This window comes from Gavialis gangeticus, unplaced genomic scaffold (genome assembly GCF_001723915.1).
Source record: "Gavialis gangeticus isolate Ggan-Ray unplaced genomic scaffold, GavGan_comp1, whole genome shotgun sequence".
Lineage (NCBI taxonomy): Eukaryota > Metazoa > Chordata > Crocodylia > Gavialidae > Gavialis > Gavialis gangeticus.
Genome location: NW_017729005.1, coordinates 10,874,897 through 10,901,456, shown reverse-complemented (window position 1 = coordinate 10,901,456; position 26,560 = coordinate 10,874,897). Strand labels below are relative to the sequence as shown.

Here is a 26,560-nt window from a genome sequence, read left to right as displayed (position 1 = left end):
TTGCCCCTAAGCATGCAGTCCCCTGCTGTCCCCTCCTGGATGTGTGCCAGAATTATTTTCTCAAACAGCTTGCCTAGGATTGAGGTAAGACTAACTGGCCTATAGTTTCCCGGGTCCTCCTTCCTCCCTTTTTTGAAGATGGGAACCACGTTGGCCCTCTTCCAGTCCACCAGTACCTCTCCAGAGCACCACGAGTGCTCGTAAAGCCGTGCCAGGGGACTTGCAATGACTTCAGCCAGTTCCTTTAGAACTCTAGGATGGAAATCATCCGGACTGGCTGACTTGAAAACGTCCAGCCCCTCCAGAAGCTCCCTAACTAAATCCTCGCTAACCCTTGGCCCAGGTGTGCCACCCCCGGGGCCTGAGGGGGGCCCAGCAGGGAGGTGGCTGTTCTGGTCCCTACTTAGGAAGAGACTGGTCTTCACTTTAATTTATCCTTGTCTTGAATTCAGGTTTTCAAGCAAGTTAAACTATCAATTTTTAAATTCTAGGAGCTAACTTTTTAAGGTTCCTTACCACCAGCAAGTGAAATAAGATTACATAATCTAAAACTTCTATGTTCCCAAGCTCCAGTAGACTACTAAAAGTTTTTGTATTTCTTTTTTAAACGTAGCTGTAAAATAAGTTAACACAATCTATTTAAACAGTGTAACAGTGGCTCCCTGCTTTCCTCCCCGCTCCAAATGGTAACCACACAAACAAGAAAACCACATTAAAGTTAGTTTAAAATGCAGGAGAGGCCCCATAGAGGGATGGGAGCTACCCATTTTATTGCACCAAGTGTCTCTTGTATAATTGTTTTCCCAGGTGGCATATAGCTGCACACAATGCAAAAAGCTCTTGGCATTCAGGGACTTAGTATAGTCCTTGAAGACTTGGGTGAACTGGAGCAGCTGAGAGAGCTAGAAGAGTAGTAATTTAGTCCTGTCTCCAAACTGGCAGTACTAGTGCTGCTTAGGAGAAGGAAGGAAAGGAGAGCTCAAGCTGGAAAGAAGAGATGCTTTCCAGAGCAAGGGACCCATTTTCTGCCGGAAGCCCCAACATATTCTTGTGCCAAGGATATGCTTCTGGGGGTTGGGACTGGGAAGTCAATAGGAAGAAGAAAGTCTTAGTAGTGGACAATTACATTATTAGGAATATAGACAGTTCCGTGTGAGAAGATGACTGCATGGTGGCTTGCCTGCTCGGGCATAAAGATGGCAAACCTTACCAGACTCACTGACCAACTGCTTAGTGCTGGAAAGGAGCCAGTTGTCATTGGTGCCAACATGGACCACAACACAGGGAAAGTGCAGAAGAGAAATCCTGGAAGCTAAATATTGACTGTTGGGGAGGAGACCGAAGTCCAGGACCTACATAATGTGATACAGAAAGCATTTCTGAAATGCTATGTCCCGAGATGCAGGCATAGTTGTAGAATTTCAACACCTGAACAAGGAGAGAGTGCATCAAGGAGGAGCTGATGTTTATTAGGAAACTGTAGATTCTTTTGGGACAAGAACAGGAAAAAGAGGCTCTACCTAAAATGAAAATCAGGCCAAACCATGGCCATGCAAATTTCAAAAGGTGTTAAAGCAACCTTTAAACTAAAATCTGGAAGAAAGCTGGCTGGTGTGGTAGAGCATAAGGTTCAGATTGATACATCTTATAAACAATCTAAATCCTCTCAAAGGAAAGGAAACAGGATGGGAGGGCTCAGGTTAAACACAGAGGAACAGCAAAAACAAACAGATTCCTGATTATTTAACAGGGCACACAAGTAGACAACCAGACAATAATGGAAAATAAGTTCTTTTATACTAAAACCAGAAGTCTACAATTCACTATGGGGGAATTGGAATGCTTGGCTTTAAATGACCATATTGACATAACAGCATTGCAGAATCATGGTAGAATGAGGAAAATGGATGGGACAGTATAATACCAGGGTACACATACAGGAATGATAGATCAGGTCTATGATTAGGCTACCAAGATGGATAGGAGTGAACTATTATGCTAGAGCAGGGGTGGGCAGTTATTTTGGGTGGAGGGCCGCCTACTGAGTTTTGGCAAGCCATCAAGGGCTGCATGACGGGCAGCCAGGGGCAGATATATTAATTTTTTTTTTAGGGGACCTGCAGGCCAGATAGAATGGTTTGGCGGGCTGCATCTGGCCCACCCCTGTGCTAGAGACTGGTGGGGAAAACTGTATCAAGTCAACTAGAGTAGATGCCTTGACTGGTAAGAAAATAACATAGTTTATCTATGGGTAAAAATTCCATGTCGGCATAGCATAGCCATAGAAGTATATTCTTCCTATCAATTATCAGATCTTAATGGCAAAAGTGAGCTAGAAATGCTAAGGGAGGATGCTAAGGAGGAAAGACTGCAAAAACAGAGAACACAATGATAGGTGACTTCAATTATCCATATATAGTTTGGATACATCTCACCCCAGGGAAGGATGCAGAGACTAAATTTCTAGACATCACAAATGACTGCTTTCTGGAACAACTCATTCTGGAATTTAAAGAAAAGGCCATCCTGGATTTACTCATAAGCACCGCACAGGGTGTGATAACTACCAGTGAAACACTGTAATAGTGACCACAATGTAACTGTGTTTGATATGCTTAAAGCAGAGTAGCTTTTAACCTTGAGAGAAAACTATACAGAAGTAAAGAAGCTAGTTAAAAAGGGGTTCAGAGGATTAACACCTTGCAAGCAGTACAGAAGCTGCTTAAGGACACCATATTGGAAAAACACAGTAAATGCAGATGGGTAATCAAATAATCTAGAAAGTACACCAAAAAAAGAAGCCAGAATGGCTAAATGGCAGAGTAAAGGAGGCTATGAAAGGGACAAAGGTAGAAGTCAAATGAGGAGTACAAACATTTAGCAAGTCAAATGTACAAATGCAGTACAAGTTAAAAAGACTTTGATAACAACACTTGCTAGAATCCTACAAACTTAACAATAAAAACTTAAGTATATTAGAAGAACAAAGCCTCCCAGTGACTCAGCTGAGCAGGAGGATCCAGGTGTAAAAGATCTAGGAACACTAAAACAGGACAAGGCCCTTGCCAACAAACTAAATGTGTTATTTGCATCAGTCCTTATTATGGAAGATATGAGGGAGATCTCTCACCAGAACCATTCCTCTCAGAACTGACCAAATTGAGGTATCAGTAGATGAGGTTTTAGAGGAAATTAATAAAACAAAATGGGACCAAATTACCAGGACCTGATGGCTTTCACTGTACAGTCCTGAAGGAGTTCAAATCTGAAACTACAGAACTGCTCTGAAGTATCATTAAGAACAGCTCGGGGACCAGAGGACTGGAAGGCTGCCAGAGCAACTCCAATCTTCAAAAGGGGCTCCAAAGGGAACCCAAGTAATTACAGGCCAGTTAGTCTAATGTCCATCCCTAGCAAAATGGTAGAAGCAATAATTTGTAAAAAGTTTGTTCAGCACATGACTCAACAGGACTTGCTGGGGAAAAAAAAAAAAAATCAGTATGGCTTTTCTAAGGAGCTTTTTGCCAGGGAAAGCAACTGCTGCCAGCAGGCTGCAAGAGGCCTCGGGGGGTGGGGACCAAGTCTGGCACCTTTGGACTCTGTCCTACACTTGCCTGGTGCGACTGCACCAAGCTCATGCTGGCTCCTGCTGCTCCTACCATCTACCTGACCCATGCCTGCCCAATTTGGCTGCTCACAGAGCCCCAGCTCCTTTCCCCTCCTCCCCTCCATCAACATGTTTCCCTGCCAAGCCATGCACAAGCAGGACCAGAGTGAACTGCAGGCAGAACTCTGCTCCCCTCAACACTGCAGTTTCCCCTCTAGAATAGAGGGAAGGTCACTTGTAGATTGGAAATTGACTAAAGGATAGAAGCTAAGAGTGGTATTAATTATTCAGTAGGGGTACACTGATAGAGCTTCTAGGGGCTAATACAGATAGCTGATATTTAAGGAGGCATATTGGCTGATGGCAGCTGTATTGAATGGGTAAATGTGTGGTGGAAGGGGAGTGGGGAAGGAAAGGGCATGGGTGGGGGACAGATCACAGTGAGGGAAGGGGCAGGGGCAGGTGCTGCTCAGGGTGGGGGGAGGGGGCGCATGATAGCCACAGCTCACGGGGCGGGGGCAGCTCCCACCACTGTTTGCCCCCGGGGCAAACAGTGGTGGATCTGCACAGCACAGAGCAGGCTGCGGCTGCAGGGTGGGGGTGGAGCCGAAGCTGGCGCTGCATGGAGCGTTTCTCACTGGGGGCTGGGCTCTGAGTGGGCTCTGGAAGCACTGGGAAGAGGCTTCAGCTACCCCAGATCTCAGTGCAGCTCTGCTCCCAGCCCTGCACCGCTGCCCAGCCCAGCCCCAGCTGAATACCCCACCTCCACCCAAGCACCGGGAAAAGCCATGGCTGCAGCAGGGGCCAGTGCAGGGCTACGAGCAGGGCTGTGGCAAAATCTGGGTTGACTGCAGTCTCCTCCCAGTGCTGCTGGAGCCCACACTGGCTCCATCCCGCAACTACAGTCTGCCTACCCACCCCACGCAGATCTGGGGGCATACAACCCCTCACCCTCCTGGGGTGCAGCACCTGCCCCTGCACCCTCCCTCCCCCTCTCCCCTTTTGGCTTACCAGCTGGAGGCAGCCCCTCCCCTCTCCACCCTGCCTGCTCTGCTCCATGCTGCGCTGCAGCTGCACAGGGCACAGGTGTTTATCGGCCCCATAGGGCCAATACACAATATAGACAACTTTCTTTATATCGGTACGCCTCTAATATTCAGTTTCAGAATGGAAAGAAGTCCCCAAAAGATCTATGTTGGGATCAGTGCTATTTAATACACTTATAAATTATCTAGAAAGGGGACTGAATAGTGAGTCCAGTGAGGTGGCCAAGTTTGCAGGTGGCAAAATTATTGAGAGTGGTAAAGATCAAGGTGGACTTCAAAGAACTACAGAAGGATCTCTCAAAACTGAGTGAATGGGCAACAGAATGGCAAATTAAACTCAATATTGCAAATAAGTGCAAAGTGATGCACACAGACAGGGAAAAATAACCCATATATACATGCATAATGATGGGCTCTACATCAACTGTTAATACACAGGAAAGAGATCTTAGAGTCATGGTGAAACAGTTTACTAAAAACATCAGCTTGGTGTTTGGCAGCAGCCAAAAAGGCAAATAAATATAAGGAAGTAATAAGGGAACTATAATCAAACAAAAGTATCATTCTGTCCCTTTATAAATCTCTGGTGCATCTACACCTTGAATACTGTGTAGTTTTGCTTCCCACATCTCAAAGAGGAAGAACTAGTTTTCTATTCAAGAATAGGCACAAAGAAGGCTACAAGGATTATCAAGGAAATGGAGGGGCCTGCATATGAAGAGAGATGAAATAAGCTGATGAGTCCTAGCCTAAAAAAAGAGATGCTTGGGGGGGCATAATAGGTTTATAAAATATTAAAGGATCCAGAGATGGTAAATAGGGATTTATTATTTTTAAAATCTCTTACAATACTAGAACTAGTGGACAAACTGAAACTATCAAGTAGTAGGATTAAAACTAACAAAGAGAAAGTTATATGGTGGTAAACAAAAGACCTCTATAATTAACTTGTGGAACTCATTGCCAAAAGATGTTATGGAGACTGGTAACTTAAAAAGTGGTTTGGACCAATTCTTGGAGAAAAGATCCATCAGTAGTTACTGAAAATACTAGGTAGGGGTGCAGCCTTATGTTCTTATGCTCTTGAATAAATAAGATCAGTAATAGTTAAAAGGTTATTTATAAAGATATTAGATCAGTATTAAATAAGTCTCCCAGCATCCTATCAAGGGCCTCTTCAAGTTCTATGATGTTATCCTGTTTTGCTTCCCCTTTCCTTTCTATTAGAAGAACTAAAACCAATGCCTTTATTTAACAGAGAACTCAGCTCGTATTCTTTATTTTTTCTGCAACATCAGATTTGAACTAGCTTGTATGACACTGGATTTATCTGTGAACTCAACTAGACAATTCAGTAGCAGTAAAATGTGTTAAGTGGAGAAGGACCACAATTAGAAAACCTAAAAGATCTCTTGGAGATGGAAAACTATGAAATTAGGCTCTTAATAATCTCTGAAGAGCCACATCAAAGATATAGGTAATTTTCCCATGTACAAGTGTCCCCATGAATACTATAACTTCTGTAAAACCCATCAAAACTTTCATTTGAATTTCAGTGAGGCATGATACTTGCCTGATTTAAGAACAACTATAAAACTACATAAGGTTATCTTAGGTAGGAAAATCCTGGATTAGGATCAATTTGGGGACTTCACTGCCTAGTAAATACTCCACTGTTTGGTGTGTGTGTGTGTGTGTATCTCTCTCTCTCTCTTTGTGCGGTAACTCTACTGGTCACTAAACAGAAGCTATGGTTGTAGTCTTGGAAGAAAGTTATCCTGGACCTTGCAGCCTATTCAATAGAAGCAGAAAATTCAAGGACTGCGAATTAGATATGAAGATAGTAACAGGGTAGAAGGAAACGAATTTTAAATTGCTGTAAATAGTAAGGAGTATAGATGTAGTCCAAGGCCTTAAAAAGTAGCTAGCATAAAATGGCCAGAGGCAGAAGAATTGGACTAAGCTCTGCATGACAAAAGAGGCCTTGTGATATTTAAAGTTATCTAGAATACTGGGATTTCAAGAAAATGGCACACCACTGCTAAAGCTTTGCTGTTGCTTTACCAACTATGCCCAGTTGGCACAAGGGTCTCTTCTATAACTTGTGAATTTGTCTGACAACCACTCACGCTTGTATGACATCACCTTGCTAAGCAAGACCCTTCACAGTTTGTCATGATTTCTGGCAAATCCACAAATGTAATACGTCTGACACAACTAAGTAATATAGCAGGGACACATCAAAAAGCAAGATTTAATACTACATTAGATGCTCACAACAACCATGTTACCCATATTCAATTTTTCAGTTGTACTACCTCTTACAAAATAAATAGGTTAACCACTCTGTGTTAAATGAGCAATTTAACTGACATTTACAAGTCCTGCACACTGGGAGACTGGTCCTCCTCCCAGAAGTCAGTTAAGTCCTACCGCGGTCTTCAGGTTCTAAGCTATTTTAAAAAGCCACAATCAACTGTGTAAACAGGTGCTACACTATTTACCTGTGTGTGAATCCAGTGAGCAGGAGGATGTACTGTATGTTTTACTGCCAGTTCCAATACTCCTTCTTGTTCCAAGAGACCAGGGCTTGAACATATGGAGAATCCACCAACTATATCAAGTCCAGGAATAAAGAAGTCTACCCTAAAAAAAACAAGTTAAAGGGGGGGGAATAATATTAGTTCTTTGTTCCAGGACCAAGTGGATCTCAACTACTGTATGTTTATCAACACAACTATTTTGATTCCCATACTGTCCAACAGATAAGGTGCACTATATGTTCTTTACTTGAACATTTTGGTTGCAAACAACACCACGATAACATTCTCTCAAAACTGAATGACTTTGCTACATTAACAAAATGTATCTGGAGGTTAAATGCAATTTGAGGGATAGCATTATATCAGAATTCTTTTTGGGTAACACTTGATGACAAAATTATTTCCAGATCTCCAGGAGCTAAAAAGTATCAATATCAGACCAGACTATTTCTAGATACTTCTCACAGCAGAACAAAGTGCAGTGCATTAAGGGATACCAGAATTTTTAAATACACAAATACAAAAAATGAGTAGCATAGGATTCTATGTGATCAGTCAGAGGACCGAAGTCTCATTCTATTCTAAACGCATTTAGTTATTCCCTTCAGTTTTCAAATTCTGTACCTTGCAATGAAAGGGCTTGGAAAATTAAGTTTAGGGAAACAGCTTTTACACACAGACTTTAGGGAATAAGAGCTATCAAAGCTAAATAAAAATCTCTATACAGTGTGTTTTTTATGAAAAAAAAAAAAAGGCATTGTAAGTGAGATTGATTAACAAACTAAACTGCAGCACCCCCTGGTGACATAAGTTTCTGCTAATGTAGAAGCAACATTTTTATGACATACATTGTTCTATGATAAAGTCAGAACACACTCAAGATACTGAAGCTAAGAGATAAACACTGGTAAAAAGTAGAGGTTTACAAATACATCGATCCTTATTGTATTGGCACCAATAAAAGGAAAATTGATATTACTGATGATCAGCTTTTTTTTGGCTGATGTAGCCAATAATGTCATCTAAATGCCACATGTATGTGCGCAGCCACAGCATGCACGTGGCCAGCAGCGCAGCCCAGCAGCTTGGAGAGCAGTTGGTAAGTCTGGCGGGGAAGAGGTAGGCTGGGGCAGATTGAAGCCCCCATGGTGAGGGAGGGAGTGGGGCTGATGCAGGGACAGCTGCTGCCCAGCTGGGGCAGAATGGAGCAGCAGCTTGTCTGAGAGGCGCATGGGGGTGGCTCCTGCCACTATGCACCCCTGGGGAAAGCATGGGGGGTATGTGCCCCCTGGATCTGTGTGGGTTGCGGGCAGGCTGGGTTGCACTGGGTTCTTCCCAGGGGAGGGGGGAGTTGGACTAGGGCTGTGCTCAGGTGGGGCAGGAGGTGGCATGTGGAGGGAGAGCCGGGGGGAGGGGGATTACAGCCACCCCAAAATTCCCCATAGCCCCACTCCCTGTGCTGCTGCCACCTGCCCTGCCCAGCCTGAGCACAGCCCCAGCCCAGCTGCTGCTGGGAAGAGCCCAGCACAGCCTCCAGTGGACAATCCACCCTTAGCCCCCCGCATAGATCTGGGGGGCATGTGCCCTCCATGCCTCTCTCAGGGGTGCGCAGAGTGGCAGGAGCCACCCTGCCCCCTGCAAACAAGCCGTGGCTCTGTCCTGCACCCTGCCCCACCTCAGCTGGGCAGTGCTGGCCCTTGACCCAGCTCTACTCCCTCCCTCACCATGTGGGTCCTCGATCTGAACAGTCCCCCACAAACAGACTTTCCAGCCAGACTTTGCTCTCCAAGCTGCTGGGCTGCATATTTGCAATCGGATTGGTGTCGGCTGATATGGCTGGGTGACCATCGGTGTTGACCCAAAAAAGCTTTATCAGTGCATCCGTACTAAAAAGCAGAAATTGACAAGGAACAAAGAAAGAGCCCCTGCTTTCTGCACTGTTGTGTATCTGGGCATAACTGGTATGCTGCTGCAAAAGATAATAGTGAAAACACATATTAGGTCTAGAGGAATAATGCATCCAAAGTCGGAAGACTAACAGAAAAGCTAAGTCGCAGTAAAAATACTTCAGAGACTAGTGTGCAATATGGTTTTTCTTTTTTTCTTCAGAATATCTAAAAGCCAGATCAATGTTCAAGGACATTTAAATCTGTCTTCCATTTTTAGTTGCATTCACAAAAGAAGAGCTATTAAAGGAAGGTCCGTACATGACATAATTCAACCCAAATAATTTTGAAAAGTATGAGCCAGGAGCTTCAAAAGAACTGAGCCAGAGGGTGATCGGAGTGGCTGGTGTTCACAGTCCCTAAACATTAGTCTTTAGCTCAGTATTTCCGGTTAAGAGAGTGGTCTTAATATTTAAAAGTCAAGTTCTTATTTTTCCAAACTGTACTGGAAACTGGTTCATATTCTGGCCTCTAATTTATGCCATCCTGCTAAAAATCTTGCATAATCCCACTTTGCAGAAAATTGTAAACCCAGGACTTTTTCTTTTACCTCAAGTCAATTGGGGTGCTCCCCTGTTGAACTATGGACACTAAAGCGTACCAAGTAGACTTGATTTAACTATTATTCAGTTGAAGGCCAGAAATGACCTCTTGCACAATGTATTGTGAAGTAAATAGTCCGTTCTAACTAAATAATGTCTGCCAAGCTATTTTAATAGCCCCAGAGCAAAACAAATAACTTGGCTTCAGTGCTTGTTAAATAAGGATGGAAGGAGGTGCATCATCTGGCTTCCATTGCATGGATATGTAATATATCTCAAGTGGTAGGTTTCAATCTTTAGGGAGAACATAAAAGGAATTCAAGGAGGTGTCAGGGCATCTGGTTATATACACTAAAGTTTTACTGCAACTTAAAACCAGTGGTTCACAACCCTTTTAGACTAAAGATACCCCTCTGTAATTTTTCTGAATTTAGCAGCATCCTACTTAAAAAAACGCCCCAAAACTACCACATTTTCTCACTTACTACACACCGGAGAATATAAAACTCAGCTTGTTTTTTGAAGAATGAAGAAGGAAAAACTCTTTCCTTCTACAGTAGTAACTAACTAAATAGCAGCAGCTAGGGAGCCAACTCTGCTCGTTGGTCTGCTCCCTGTAAGTCATACTCGTAACCAGCAGAAACTATTCTTACCATATTTTTTGTATTTAAATATACACTGTAATTTCTAGATGGGTTTTGGGAAACAAGTGTATGATACACATGAGAAAATACAGAAACTTCACTTTTTTTGATGACAGAAATAATAGATTTCTCTGTTGCAAAGAAACATCACAACAGGTCAGAATATTTTTGACGTCATGGATTCTTGCATGAAAAATCTGGGTTTATCTTGTGAATCATGTGAAGGCGTTTGCACACTTAACAGTGCTAATATTACACGACAACCTTAAAATGATCTTGTGGCACTCCAGTTGAGAATTACTGATCTAAACAAAAGATTTCATCTCCCTTGTTCCCCCTCCAAAGTTCTTTCTCCCTTGTTTGCACAAAACCCTAAACTTTGACTTGAAGTATGTTCTGCTAACCTCTCAAAATAAACACATACAAGTTAAATGGACATATTACTGTTATTGTTGATACAGTGCTGTTGGGTTTTTTTTACTACAACTAAATAGGAAATGTAACATTTACAATGCTGACGTTACATAAAAGGTTGACAACCTGTAAAAGCTGAGCAATACTGCTTAAGAGGATAGGCACACTGAGATCCCTGACTAATCTGGAGAGATTTCCTCCTTTTTTGTATGGAGGTCATCAGCATTTTCAGGTCCCACTGAGCTTGAATGGAATTATGGGTGTTCAGCATAAGGATCTAAGCAATAGGCTTAGGAGTCGAGTAAGATGACACAGCTCTATGCACTATATCAAAAAACACCACAAATAAAGCAATTAAAGCTCTTTACCGCCCTCTGCTGGAAAAGAAAAAGCTTACTGCTCAGACTAGAATGAATGAAAACTCAAAAAGGTATTTTTATGCCACAAATAATGGTCCACAGCCACACCAAAATACTTGTGCTGTTCACATCAAGGTGGCAAATAGTTAGTTTCTTTAAAATGTGAGAGAACATACAGTACCTTCTGAGACTACTGAAGAACTTGGATTTTTATGTTCCTATAGACATGCATAAATGCATTTTTTTCTTTATTTTTTTCAATTAGAATATTGCTTCAGCCTGTTGATACTCTAACAGACAACAGGCTGTACATGCTGTGGGATAACATCTTGGAATGACCATTTATCTTATTTTAGTAGTCTCTGGGGAGACATGAAAGGAACACAAATAATGCTAAGAAAAAATGTATACAACCAACAAAGGAAAGGAGAGATGAAAACAATAGGAACATGCTATACTTAAAAGAGGAAAGTAAATATGTAAACTTGTAGGTATTTCTGCCACAATTCTTTCTTTGACTGAAAAGATGTTTAAAGCTGGATATTCAAAAAAAAAAGGGAAATATCCACCAGCAGCTTAAGAGGTTACAAATATTAGGAACATAAACTTGTTACCCTTTGTCCTTCAGGCCTTCAAGATATTTGGAAACAGGCTTATGCATGCATAACTTGTCTGCTTTTTAGCCCATTCAAAAGATTTATTAGAGCAAAAAATTCCCATTACTATTTGTGGTCAGATACAGAATACAATCTAAGAGTTCCTTAGAAAACACATCTACTTTTTTGCTTATGTAAGCTAAGGCTTTAAATCTTCTGTGTTTATTGGATTTTTCCATGTTTATGCTGCAAAGACATGCTTTAGCTCTGGCATCTCACTATAGCAATACTCCGACAGGTTAGCCTTTTCTGCTCAGGAAATTGTACCCTGATTTTTGGCACAACTCATCAGAAAACATGACCATAGTTCATAAATGTAAGCAGAGAGAAGTTGCTATTGCTATGCCAAACAACAGCATTAGAATAGTCTTAAGGAAGAAGAAAATGAAAAAGAGTAATTATAATTAAAGCTTTCAGTTTTCAGTGTGATAATTGCTAAAACATTTTTGAAGGGTAAATGTGTTTTTTCTAAGTACTGGCAAGCAAGAATTTAATATGAGTCACTGCACATGTGCAAAGACTGCAGCAAATTGCTCCAGGAACACAAATTATTGCAATCAACATCTTGTTTTCTGGTTCTAAATTTAAAAGCCTGCATATTAACACTACATTGGTAACACGTGCTGTTAACACCCTAATGGGTAAACTTTGATTCCAGCAAAACTACTTACCAGCTGGACTAAGCCAATAGAAAGTTAAATTTAAAAGGCCATTGGTGAAAATGACAGGTCCAGATTTTTAATTTACCCATAAAATTAATTGATTTTAAAAACAATTAAGTTTCTCTTAATGGGGGAGAGCAAGTGGTAAGTAGCCACCAATACTTCAAAACACAAATTAAAGCTTTATTTAAATAACAAGTAACCCATGGAGTAGCCAAATCAGAAAACTGGATTTGTTTTCAAGTGTACATGCATATCTCAACTAATTATGTATATCTAATTTTACATGAGGAACGGCTTTGGTGTGGTTTTTTTGGGGGGTGGGGGGGACACCCAAAATAAAAATATTATTTAGATTTAATTATAAAATTTTAAAACCAAATTAAAATGAACTTGCACTCAGTCTCTGATCCAGCATACAGTTAGCTAGAAAAGTACACAAGTAAAATGTTCTTTAAATTTCTACCGTAGGAACACTTTAATGGCTATAAACCAGAGGAAAAACACTAAATGAACTGAAACGAATACTAAAGAATAATTTCTGCAATTATTCTATCTGCAGGAAAAATATAGAAGCATAGTTTATATTATAAGGTTGCTGTTTTATGCAGCAATTGTTAATAGTATATTACATAAGGCAAATATAATGGCAATTCTTTTCCTGGGACTTTTTAACATTTAACTATCCTGGCTTTGTTTAAGTATTCTTGTCATCTGTTCTCCTTCTCCACCTCCCCAAAAATCAGAGAAAGAGCTTACCACTGTCCTGCTTTAAAAGTAAAATCCTTATTTATGACAGCCAAACGTAGCCTTTTAACTGTTTCAGATTCATTGGTGAATCCACACACTTTTGCTGGAGAAATAACCTAAAGAAATGAAAGCGAGATGTAACATCAGGCTGGAGCCTTTTTCAGCAACTGTACTCAAAGACCCTCTGTGCAAGACTATCAGCATTTGGAATATTACCTATAGCACTTAAAACTTTGATATGTAACCAGCTTAAAGAAGAAATAACAACAGTGGAATTGCATGCATAGAAAGCCGTTCCCCCCCCATCCAATGTCTATTACAAAGCCCAGATTTTTGGGGGATTATAGTTAGGATTAATCTAAATCTTTCTTTAAAATTTAACCTTGACAAAATGAATGTAACTATATACCCTACACAATTCTAGTTACCATGTACATTTTTAGATGCTCAAACATCTAAAGAAAAGCAGGGCGTCCAGGTCTGGCTATTAACTATACTTCAACAACATATGAGACACAGGAAAGTGGGCAAACTGAACAGGAGTAGAAATATTAATGTCTCACATATTAAACATAACTTCTCATAAATGGAAATTAATATACAAGGACTTTGATTCAGCAAGGTACTTGGTCCCATCCACTTCAATACAACTGCTCTTGCATTCTTACTAAAGCTACTGATTCCGGGGTTACCCAATTATATAGAACTAGCAAAAATATACCCCAACCCAGTTCAAAATGGTGTCTTTCAAGAAGAGATCTCTTAACAGGAACCATGTAGCTATTCAAAGAATAAACATTCCCATCAGTGTAAAGTAGAAGTTCTCAACCTTTTTAGACTTGAGACACCCCCTCAGAATATGCCAGCTCTTATTTTTCTACTAGCAAATTTCCTGTCAAGCATGATGGGGGGGAAGCCGGAACAGAGGCCTGCATCTGGCTTCCCTCCTTTCCCACCCACCACTTCGGGCCCAGGCTCCTTCCCTCCTTCCCCCTGCTGCTTTTGGTCCGCCCCCCCCTTTGGGTCCAGTTCCCCACTGCTGCTTCAGGGTCCAGTTCCCCACTGCTGCCCCACCCCACGCCGTTCAACCCCACGCTGCCACCTCCCAAGAATGGTGGGGAGGGGGGTGTAGAAGGGAGCTTGCATGTGGTGGTGGGCTGCCACTGGTGACCCCTCCCCTCCCTCTCTCCCCTGTTCTCCACGAACACCCCCTCCCTGCTGGCTTTTGTTGGGTGGAGGCACCCCACTCTGGCCCCTGCCTCCAAGAAGCAGGGCTGGGGGGTGGGGCAAGGCCAGCACTGCTGACCTCTCCCCCCCCACCCCTACTCCATCCCCTCTGTCATGGCGGAGCTCTGGTCCCCCTTGCCTCTAAGGAGCAGGGCCAGCATTGTTGGGGCCCCCCCGTTCCAGCCCCTCAGGCCCTATTGTCATGGTGGTGCTCTGCCTTGCATCTCTTTCTGTGCAGAGCACTCTGGTTGCTGAAACAACCAGTTGGAGTACAAATAAAGGATTACGGGCAGATAGACAGACAAAGGCTTTTATAAAATTAGAACACTCAAAAAGAGTGAAAATTAATATTGTAACTTTTCTGTTGCAAGGAATACGGAAAGATCACAACAGGTCAGAATGCTTTTAAACACTATGGATTCCTACTTCATATCTCTTGTGCATCATGGTTGCTCACCTAACAGTGCTAACATTGTGTGGCACCCTCAACAGGTTCTCAAGGCACCCCAGAGTAATGCAGCGCAGCCTGGTTGAGAATCACTGGTGTAGAGAACTTAACCAAAAATCCCTGTATTTTCTAAATCATTTGCCCCTAATTGTTTTGCTCTTAATCCATCCTTCCCTCAAAAAAAAAAAATCATTTTGTAATACATGACATAGGGAAACAAGGTTTTTCTGTTGCAAACATCAACAAATGAAAAGAACCTGAAATGATCAGGTACACTTCTGACTGCAAAAACGATCCATCTAAATTGGAAAGTACAAAAATCTCATCTCCCCCAAAGGCCTATATTACACACCAAGGTAAAATTTTTTCAAATATAACTAGGGATGCTGGCTGTCAACTCCACACATCATAAAGGACCTGGTTTTCAAGACACAGATACTTAGAATTCTTTGGAAAACAAGCCTCCTTATCAAGTCAAGTTAGAACACTGGTTTTCAACTCCTTAGGCTCAAGACAACCCTTGGAAAATGCCAGCTCTAAGATTTCACTTATTTTTGACCACTGAAAAGATCTTCAGTTGTAAAGAACTCAGACCACAACAGGTCAGAAAGTTTGGACACTGTGGATTCCTGTTTGAATTCACTGGGTTTAGCTCATGAACCATATGTACATGTTCACATAGTTAACAGTTGTGCATGACCCCATGGCAACTTAAAAGGGTCTCTCAGCACCCTGGTTGAGAATCACTGAGTTACAACGCGATGAAAATTTACTTTCTGCAGCAAAACCTCTAGATTAACCCATTGCATATGATTCTATGCAAGGCAAAACACAATTTAATCATAATAGCCCTGGGATCATCCCTGAATTAATAGCATATCTTTTTCATTGCCTCGTGTCACAACTCTGTGTATTGTATAAGACACTGTTTAACATGGCTGTGACCAACCCCCAGAAATCTTATTTGCTGGATCAGTAACAATGTGTGGGGGAAATTGAGCCCTAATTCTGAGGCCTGATAAAAAGCTAGTTAAAAGTATCTCCAATCCGTCTGAATGCTGTTTCTTAGTTTAAACTGAAGTTTATTATCTCTATTTTTTCAAGGGATGCTTGCTATATAATTGCATCTGTTTCATTTATTTTATATAACTTGCCCCAGTATTCCTGAACCTTTGTCTATGTTAAGTTCCTAGAGAGAAATTCCCTCTAACATGAATTTACTATTCTGCTACCTTAATACTTTATAAAAACAAGATTTCTTAAAACAACAAATATGAACCTATATAATAGGGAGAAATGAGCCTACTCTATCAATTGATAGATGATATGCTGCTGTATGCCAAAAGAGTTATATAGGGAGCATTTGTGGTAACAGCTAATACCATTTTGCCTAAGGCCAATGTGTACGCTGGGGAATCCATTATGTAACTTTACAATTCCAGGTGAAAGAGAAACTTTTCAGTAAGCAGGAGGCAGAGTTTTCTGATCCAAGGTTTTTGACTCAAGCATTATATTTAAAAGGCTAATGGCAAGTGTCATGAAGAATAGCATTATCTCAAAAAAGGGGTGGATCCCTAAACCTGCAGACACCTCAATTTTCTGCACATGGGGGTCCACCTAAACAAATCCTGCAAGGTCATTAATGCAACTTCAAACACGCTTCACCAAATTCTGCCTGAGGTTACATTTGTGCAAAAACTGGATTTCAAGGACAGTGCAAGGAAGCAATTCAACATCTGGTCCACAGTATAGCAAATATCTATCAAACTAAATGTGCCTAGCAATAAGATGATAAAATATTATCATATTAATGTTCAGCATCTTACAGAGATATCAGTAGCTAACTTGTATGATGTCTTGGTGCAGGACAAACGGGCATTTTTAAATTATTCTTAAAAATTCAATAGCATTTCCTTCTCTAATAAAAAGGATTGTTCTAAGTAGTTTTGTAAATAGGTCAGCCTACATCCTAAGCTACAAAGCATTTAAAAATGTTTTATCTGTTCATTACACTAAGAAATATCAGAAGCAGTGATAGCTACCACACCATAACCATACCATTTCTCATCTGTAAAAGATCAAATAGTTTAATAAATGAAACTTTAACCAGTTATGCTCTAATGTAAAACACGTCAGGAAATGAATTTCTCCATAAAACAACATTTGAACATGTCTACTGTCCAGTAAAACAGCAGGATGCTTGCCAGCGTAAAATAAAGTTAGAGCAGTGTACTTTTCTTTTCCACTTTAATAGACAATATTAAACAGGAAATGCAGTCATACTAGTTAACAAGACAAGTGTCAGGCTATTTAAATGTTTCTCTTGAGGAAGAGGGCTTAAGTGCTGGAAATGGGCATACAATTTTGACATCCTTTCTTCTTTTTCCTTCCCAATACACACCCTAATTTGCTCCTTGGCCAACATTATTTGACAAAAAGCACTTAACTTCATGTTGAGTAACAATTAAAGTTTATTACAGGAAGCCAAATTTGATACAAATGATAGAGGATCTTTGATGAAGATACTGGCCATCCACAACAGTAACCTACTGGCACACTGCAAAGTTGAGGGGAACACAGGTTAAAATATAAATGTTTAGAATTGGACGGGTAGAAAGTCTCAGTCCCTTTTCCTTGCCCTTGCTATTTATATTATCAAACTTCAACAAGTGATATGACTAGTGTATTCATCTTTAGTAATGTTATATAGATATATTGTTTCATCTTTTCAAAGAACTATACAGACCAACCAAGATAACAAAGAGGGAAGAAACTGTTGACTACCTGGGATTTCAAGCTAAGCAGAGACCATAAATTAACCAATTTCTGTGATCAGAAATAAAACAACACAGGTAAATCATTAAATATAAATTAAGTATAAAAAATGATAAAAGGTGTCAAGGAAGTTGAGGCAATAGCACTAAGCCTTAGTTCTTCACTTCCTTTCCTTCCACAGATCTCACCTAGCCCTCCACACCTTTTTGTGTCTCCCTAACCACAGCTTCCCCTCTTGCTTCCCCAAGGTCAATGTACTGAACAGAGATGGTAAGTCAGGAGAGTAACTTAGCAGCATCCAAGAAAACAAGTTAGCTAGCAGAACTCAACAGATTCATCAGCTTGTTTTTGCTGAGGGGAAAAAAGTATACAAGGGAACAATCCTTTGTAGCTAGGGTTGGATTTTCAGAGGAACTAGAGTGCCCAACTCTCCTTGAAATTTAGAGGAAGAGATTGCAAAAATCTAGAATTCTTGGTTCAGAGATGATACCTTTTATAAGACCAACTAAGAAATAGCAAACAAAATGTCTTTTTCAGCAAGTTTTCAGGCTCACATGCCCTTCATTTGGCTCAGGGAAAATTCAAGATGGTAAAGAGTCCCCACAGGTAGGAAATAAACTTCATTTTTGCGCAGAGGGAGTTGAAGATGGAAGTCTGTCCCTCTGGGTCCATGCAAGTGTCTCTGTGAGTTGCTCTTTATTGTTGTGTAGATCAGGCAGGATTACTTCCCTGTTGGTGTCAGATGGCATGCAGGGAGGTTTTTAGAAGTCTTTGTTGCTGTTTAGCAGTGAAGTTTAAAATCCAAAATTGGCTAAAATTCGTAATCTTCCATGGTTCAGGGATATATTTGGAGGCTGTGTTGGTCTGAGACAAAAAGAAATGCAAAAACGTGAGAGCCCAAAAATTTGCAGAAAAAGACAATTTTTTTGTGATTTTGTAGTTGGTCTAATAAGCTATCATCTCTGAACCAAGAGTTCTAGATTTTTGCATTTCTTTTAGTCTCAAACAAACATGGCTACCAAATACACCCCTGAAACAGAGGAAGAGATTGACATTTTCTTTTCATTACTACAGAAGGATTACTGAAAAGGTTATTCATAATGGGTTGTTTGGTTTTTGTTAATTTTTATGTCAACTATTAACAGGACATCTATGTTAAAGCTACACCACATCCATGAGTAAATTAATTTCATGATACAAAACTAAGACTGCAAACAAATGTTCCTTGCTTCTGTTAGAGGGCAAGATTTGATACTTACCATACCTATAAACTAAAGCACAAGCAGAGAAAATCCCATTAAAAATTGTTTTCCTCACCAGGGCTTCTGAATTGTTTGAGTTCTTTATATGCAGTGAAGGAGGAAGAAAACTGTTTGTTTCCCTCTTTAGGCCATCTTTAAAAAATGAAAGACTAGAACAAAACAGCCAAAATCTACGCATCTCTGAAAAACTAATACAGGCATGAGAGAGACCTAAAATACCAGATACCTAATATTTCCTTAACTTGAACAGTCCAAAATAAACCTGGAGCTGCTGAATGCCTTGATAAACTTACCTATTTGATATTTTAGCTCTATTATAGAATCAGAGAAAATTAGGGTTAGAAGGGAGGTCATCTAGTCCAACTTCCTGCTCAAAGCAGGACCATTCCCAACTAGGTCATCCCAGCTAAAGCTTTGTCTAGCCAGGTCTTCAAATGTTCCAAGGATAGAAATTCCACTGCCTCCCTGGGTAACCTGTTCCAGCATTTTACTACCCTCTTAGTGAGAAAATTCCTCCTAATATCTAACCTAAACTTCCCTTGCTGCAACTTGAGACCTTTGGTCCTTGTTCTGTCATCTGCCACCACTGAGAACAGTCTAGCTCCATCCTCTTTCGAACCCCCCTTCAGGTAGTTGAAGGCTGCTATTAAATCTCCTCTGACTCCTTCTCTAGAATAAATAAACCCAGTTCCCTCAGTTGTTTCTCACAGAAGTCATGTCCCCCAGCCCCCTCACCATTTTTGTTGACATCGGCTGGACTCTCTCCAATTGGTCCACATCCTTTTTATAGTGGGGGGGGGGGGGGGGCAAACTGAACACAGTACTCCAGATGTGGCCTCACCAGTGCTGAATAGAGGGGAATAACCACTTCCCTTGACCTGCTGACAATACTATCAATGCAGCCCAGTATACCACTAGCCTTCTTTGCAACAAGGACAAAGGAGGTCCTTACTGAACCTCTTAAGATTTCTTTTGGCCCAATTCTCCAATTTGTCTAGGTCTCTCTGAATCCCAGCCCCACCCTCCAGCGTATCTACTACTCCCCCCAGCTTGGTGTCATCTGCAGACTTACTATGGGTGCACTCTGTGCCATCTTCTAGGTCGTTGGTGAAGATATTGAACAGAATTGGCCCCAGGATCAACCCCTGGGGCACTCCATTTGATAACAGCTGCCAACTAGACATTGAATCATTGACTACTACCTTCTGAGCCTGATGATCCAGCCAGTTGTCTACCCACTTTACAGTCCATTCATCTAGCCCATGAATTATATTTTACCAGTTACCAATATATACTTTACCAGTCCCAAAAAAACAATATAAACAGCAGCAGCAGCTTCAGAATATAAATACATTAAAAAAGGAAAACAAATGGCAACAACTCTTAGATAGGAAAGAAAGAAGTCTAATCACCATTAAAATATGATTACCCAGTCTTTTCACAACAAAAAGAAAAATAATTCAGTTCTGCAGAACAGAAATCTAACCTCCTGTCGAAAGTTATTTGCTGTTCTCTCCAGATGATCCATTTTTCTTTTGGATTTCATTGTGCTGTAACAAAAAACCAATGAAAATTATCATAATTACTACAACTGAAAGGCATTAATGTTCCTCTTAATGGTGTTTCTATTAAAAAGGCAATTTACCATATTAATCCATCCCCACATTTCAGATCACAGAACTCTAAACAAGAATTAAGATTAGTGGATAGTATAATTTATCTCATATTTAAACACATAATCTTAATATTGTGCTTAAAATATAACCAGGTGATTAGACTATTGCTAGTTCTTTAAAGCATGATCGGTTTTTATTATAACAATATTATTTTCTCACACTCCTGGAAAAATAAAATATTTAGCAGTGTTTGTAAAATGATAACCTACCCATTGCCTGTGCAGTAACAAGAAGCCGAGTTCCTCAACCACAACAATGCAGAACGAGCCGGAAAAATTCTAGCAGTACTTTGCAGTAACTGAGGAACAGCAAAAACTACAGAAAAAGCAGGGTGGACCATGATGCTCCTTTTTCAATTACCAGCTCCTGATAAATCAATTTAAAATAATGATGTAATAAGTACTTCTTACTCAGCTTGCTTGATTTCACCTATAGCTCAAGAGGCATTGTTCCGGTTTTGAACATTTCAGAATCTCCAAATACCCAATGACAACTTTTCCCTTATTCCAACCTATAAAACACGGCATGTTTTAATTAATTCTATGTTCTGTATCCAACAAGGATTTCATTCAAAATTGACCTTTTTTTTTTTTTTAGTGGTCCATGTGCAATCCCAGGAATGCGCAATGTGCAATTTGCTTATGTGCAATGTACTCATCCCAGGAAACTCACAAAGGAGGGTACCCACACCTCCAAAACAAAACCCACAAGCAATATTGTTATAGACTCAGTACAGAAAACAAGGATTGAACAGCCCTTCAGGTCATCACTGAGGCACAATGATGGAGCAAAGTGGAAAAACTATAGTGTACTGCCTCTGTTCTAGCTGTTCTGTTAATAAGCAAAGGATTTCAGTATTTATGGCTACTAAATTGGGCCCTTTCACAAGGATTAATTCAGCAGATACTAAACCTTTTACTTTCTTGTTCTTCCTTTATTCAAAAACAACTTCATATTGTTTCAAAATATAAATGGAAACATCACAATAGTGACTAGTGAGCTTTATATTCTAGATAATATTCATACTTGTAAATCCTTAAGAATGCATTTCTATCTTAAAATATGGTTTTAAGACTCCAGCCACTTTACTCCTGACAAAACAGCTATTGCAACCAAAGAAAAGAAAGAAAACCAAGTCTATTAGCAGATAACCAAATCAGCAAAGCTCATTAGTTTAAATGGTCCAGGAAGAGGCCCATATGGGAAGCTTACAAATACCTTTACTTTTTGACATTAAACTACAATATTTTTTTTAAAATATCATTTTTAGAATGTTGCCCCTTGCCTCTCTACCAGCTTTCTTAAACTCCTCCTCCCACTTAAAAATCATTATGCTGTATTCCTGAAAAGTACATCTTTTCCATCTTAGAAGGATTTTTATTTTTCATTTTGTATTCTTTACAATGGCAATGATCTAGCATGTTTGACTGATTATACTGTATGTTCGTAAGCTTTAACCAACAGCTGCACTGGCTGGTCACTTAGCAATTTATCCTGCTTATAATCTTGTGCAAATGGAAGACTGGGCTTTTCATCATTTCTGAGACATCTCAGAAATGGAAGGCATATAATACTACTCTTCAAAATGTCTAGTTTTAGACTTCAGAAATGTCTGCTATTGTTTTAACTGTACTTGAATAGTGATAACATAGCATTTAGGGCTGCTTGCAGATGTTTAAAAACCCCCACCAAAAATGGCAATTTTAAACTCAGCGTGCTCCCACACTGAAACCAGTACATGCCCAGAAGAGGCAGCATGTTAGTGGGACCTGGCTCACCCAATGGGTGTATTAGTGGGGCTTTTTTGGTGCTTTTATCTAATAGCTGATTGACTTGGCTTTAGATAAAAGCCCCAAAAAGCCCCACTGAAGTGCCTGATCTATACAGGCACTGCAGAGCCAGGCTGAAGTAACATGCTCCTGCTTCCCATAAAGTGCAGGGTTTTTTGGGGGGGTGCGTTTAACGCCTACAAGTAGCTTTACTTTTAATGCCCCGCTATTTTTTAATATTGAAATTTACAGAGATGGGTTTTGCTATTAAATATCAAAAAGGACTCTTAATATCTTTTTACTGTAACATATACTGTAGAATATAGGATAGATTACTGATGATCAATATTGCAAGCATTAAAGTGCCTAAGCTGTTTTTAGCAAGACATGATACAGGCCCAGTTAGGCAGTCATGTTCAATCATACCAGCCTGTTTTGCAATTCTGTAAGCCTTAAGTGTTCAAAAAAATCCTTCACCAGGCCCCAAAATATGAGATTTGTTTACAAAAATCTGATGATTTTAAACCAACATACATGTCCATTCTATATACTTGCCTTTTGTTTTCAGAGAGTCCACAGAACATTTGCTTCATGTTTTCAAGCTTTGCTGCACAACAATGAAGCCTAAATTTTTTTAAAGATGGTGGAGTCTCTTAGAAAACTGTTTATTATGGTAAATGGGACTTTTGTGATATCAAGTGTTTTTCTTAAACTCAAGAAAAAGTCATGAGAATTAGAAGGCTGGAGTCTGAGAGGTAAAGGACTCAAAGCAAATGAAGACTTTAGTCTTCTTTTGATGAAGCTTCTTTTCTGATTTCATATCTTTAAAAAAGTGCATGCAAGATAATTTCTACTAACAGTGACATCTGCTGGTAAGTAAATGGACCAACTTCAGAATCCCATCACAACTTTTGAGCAGCAGTTGACTTGTTTATCTTAAATGATTATGTGTTGAATGCATTTAGCTCCCCTCAACAATGTAAAGTTGAAGCAAACACTATTTACACTATCACTCCTTCATGCAATTGTGCCAGGGCAGGTATTTTTCAAAGTAAGACTGTAAAAACAGTAGTCATTTTAATAATGAAACTGGATACAAGGACAGATGGTAAGGCGGATGCACCCAGGAGATGAAATGGCTGAGACAGGCATGAACATTTGTAGGCTACATCCTAATTTGGCAAATGCTACAGTCCTTTCCTAGCATGTGAGAAACAACTGTATTTTCCCCACACCTATTTCATAGACATTAGGGCTGGAAAGGACCTCGTGAGGTCATCGGGTCCAGCCCCCTGCCCAAAGGGCAAGAAGTCAGCTGGGGTTAGATAACCCCAGCAAGATCCAGGCGTTTCTTAAAGGTATCCAAAGTTGGTGCTTGCACCACTTCTGGCGGGAGTGTGTTTCAGACTCGGGAGGCTCAGACAGTAAACAAGTATTTCCTTATGCCCAGTCTAAAGCTGTCTTCAAGCACTTTGTGACTGTTAGCCCTCGTCTTCCCTTGGGTGCCCAGGTGAATAGACATTCTCCCAGTTCCTGATGAACACCCTTTATACACTAATAGGCTGCCACCACGTCACCCCTGAGCCTTTGCTTCTCCAGGCTGAAAAGTATAACACGCACATGTAACATGCCCCTTCCCCCAAAAATTGGGGTGTGTGTTTGAAGAGGGGAAGCTCTTTGCTATCTTGGCAGGCACTGGCCTTACCAGGGAAGAAGAGTCCTGTTAGACCCCTCGCAGACCTAGCTATTGGCTGAGCACCGCCACCTCTGCCTGAAACAGCAAGTGAACCGTGGGCAACATCTTAGGGAGGCGGGTGACAGGAACTTGTGTGTACAGCCGTTTCTAGGTAGCCAGAACAGCCCGCTACTCTGGGGCCCAACCTGTGTGACACAGAGTAAGTCCTCCTGGGGCACAAGCGTCTAGGAAGTGGGGCAGCAAAAGTCACCGGCTGCTACACCAGGAAGTACCTGGACCGGCTGCGCCGCTGGAAGGACTCACTCTACGTCCTACTGCAACTCTTGTTCCCTCCGCGTTCCCCCCCGCCGCACAGGGCGGGCTTCGGAGAGACAATGTGGGCGGGCGGCTGCCTGTCGGAACCAACGAGTCTCTCCGGTCCCCTCCCCCACCCCTTCGCGTACAACTCCGGGGCCGGGAGCCGCCAACAGGCAACAAGGGCCCTACCAGCTACTGCCCCTCCCGCCGCGTGCGGACCCGGCACCCAACGGCCCTACCGGCACCCAACGGCCGTACCACGTGACGGGAAAAGGAGCAGCGCCGCAGTTACGTGACAAAGGTCGCGCGCACGCGCGCTGTCTTCTTTCATCCCACCCCCAACACTTCTTAGCCGTCCAAGCGGGGTGGAAGGAGGTGGCTCACGTGCGCGCTGCGCTCTGCTGTCACCTGAGGGTCCAAGAGCATTACTACTTAGGACGCATGCGCAGTGAAGGTTCTCTAAGAGTGCGGGGCGGGGGTGGATGCTAGTGATGTCCGGGATGGCAATGACGTCAGGGAGGGAGGGGGACCGCTGCCAGGCCCCTCCCCCATAGAGGGGGCTTGGCTACCCTCGGGCGCCTGCTCTGTCCGCATTGGCTCTCGGCGGTGTGACGTAAGTCTTAGTAGCACATGCGCGCTGAGCGCCATACAGGTCAGGGCGCAGGCCGTGAGGGGTGCAGCGCGCCTGCGCGGGGTGGCCGGGGGTCGAGGTCGGCGGTATGTCCGTGTTCCACGATGAGGTGGAGATCGAGGACTTCGAGTACGACGAGGAGACCGAGACCTACAGCTACCCTTGTCCCTGCGGGGACCGCTTCCTCATCTCCCGGGTAGGGGTGGTCGGGCCGGGCCGGGCCGGGCCGGGCCGGGCGGGGCGGGGCGGGGCGGGGGGTGCTGAGCGTTGATGACCGTTGGCCGCGCGCGGCCACCTGTGTTGCAGGAGGACTTGGAGAACGGCGAGGACGTGGCCACGTGCCCCAGCTGCTCGCTCCTCGTGCGCGTCATCTACGACCAGGTGAGGCGCTCGGGGCTGGCCGTGGCAGGCCGCTTCCCTACCGACCCTCTCAGGGCCCGGGGCGCTCGGCAGCCCTGCCCTCTCCCTCCCCCCCCCAGCTCCGTATCCAAACAAGCTTGTCTAGTTCTTTCTGCCCACCGGGGTGGGGCTACCTGGAGGAGAGTCCTGGTCAGCACCTGTTTCCTCTCCCCTTGGGCGCAGGCTCTGCTGGCACATGTCACGGGCCTGTGGTTTGCAGAGCATCATGAGTGTGATCTCGCACAGAAACTAGTTTTTGAATTCTTGCAATAAGGCTGTGAAATATGATCCAGCTGAAGGAATACCGCAGAAAGGAGTGAGGCTCAGAAGTTGATAGCAGATGCTCTAAAGGTGGGGGTTGGGGGGGGGTACCAAGCACAGCAGAGCAGGGTAGAGCACACCAACTGTGGGGATAGCAGTAGGAAGAAGTTAAAACACTGTTTGTTTTTTCTAGGAACAGTTTATGCGTGACGAAATAGTCTCAGAACCTACAACAAGCAAGGAATTGGTTAAATGCTGATGAATACTGTATGGACTCTGCTGCCGTTCAGTAAAAATATTGTGGGTATGTCAACGTGAAGAAGACCCAAAGAGTGTTTCTAAAGTGTTTGCTGCTACTCTTATCAAGCAGTTGTGTCAGTAGTTTGAGAGAGAATGAAATGAGACAGCAAAATGTTAGCAGACTTTGCACGTAAAGGAGCAAATAGTGACCGTAGAACATTGATTGTTCAGAACATCAATTAACTGGAAGGTTTTGCACAGTTTTAACAAAGAAAAATGTTGTGCTTGTCAGTAAAATAAGTTCTGTGTCCAGAATTCTGACTTGTACGAGTGTTCAGTAATCTGAGGCTCATTTTCTGGCATCAGACAGCACTTGGGTTTTGCTTGTTGAGATAACTGCTATTTACTAGTACTTTTGAGAAACTGAAGATCGCACTTCGCTATTGTAAGTTGTATGCAGTAGTCACACTTTTGCCAGGGTGCCCAAGCGGAAGTGTGTTGTTCTGTCCATGAAGCAGAAAGTTGAGATTTATAGAAAAGCTAAAGAAAGGGGAATCGGCCTCAAAACTATTGGACAACTATAATGTTGGTCTATCAACAGTTTATGTCTTGAAGAAAAACAGTACATCCATTATGAATTTTGTGTCAACTGGGGACAGCGGAGTAAGTGAAATAAGGAAATCCATGAAAAAGGCAGAGAATGCTCAGCT

General features: G+C 41.9%; 2 protein-coding genes across 6 annotated transcripts in view; one reads left to right on the top strand and one right to left on the bottom strand.

Moving 5' to 3' along the window:
• OXNAD1 (oxidoreductase NAD binding domain containing 1) overlaps positions 1–24,915 on the bottom strand; it is a 36,364-nt gene extending 11,449 nt beyond the window's left edge. Inside the window, exons 1-5 of one of the 5 annotated variants that reach the window (XM_019508663.1) lie at positions 24,594–24,915; positions 20,767–20,924; positions 20,368–20,431; positions 13,179–13,285; positions 7,158–7,299 (exon numbers count right to left, since the gene is read on the bottom strand). In XM_019508663.1, the coding sequence (XP_019364208.1) occupies positions 7,158–7,299; positions 13,179–13,285; positions 20,368–20,431; positions 20,767–20,897 (444 nt within the window). In that variant the 5' untranslated portion in view covers positions 20,898–20,924; positions 24,594–24,915. Of the gene's footprint in view, positions 1–7,157; positions 7,300–13,178; positions 13,286–20,367; positions 20,432–20,766; positions 20,925–22,881; positions 22,973–23,870; positions 23,973–24,294; positions 24,445–24,593 lie in introns of those variants that run through there. The other 4 variants (XM_019508667.1, XM_019508666.1, XM_019508664.1 and 1 more) reach the window with 4 other exon arrangements.
• Positions 24,916–24,976: 61 nt separating this feature from the next.
• On the top strand, positions 24,977–26,470 carry DPH3 (diphthamide biosynthesis 3). Its single transcript, XM_019508669.1, has 3 exons — positions 24,977–25,146; positions 25,257–25,331; positions 25,804–26,470. Exons 1-3 carry the CDS (start codon positions 25,039–25,041, stop codon positions 25,867–25,869), a joined length of 249 nt encoding a protein of 82 aa, XP_019364214.1. The 5' UTR covers positions 24,977–25,038; the 3' UTR covers positions 25,870–26,470.
• The last annotated feature ends 90 nt before the right edge of the window (positions 26,471–26,560 follow it).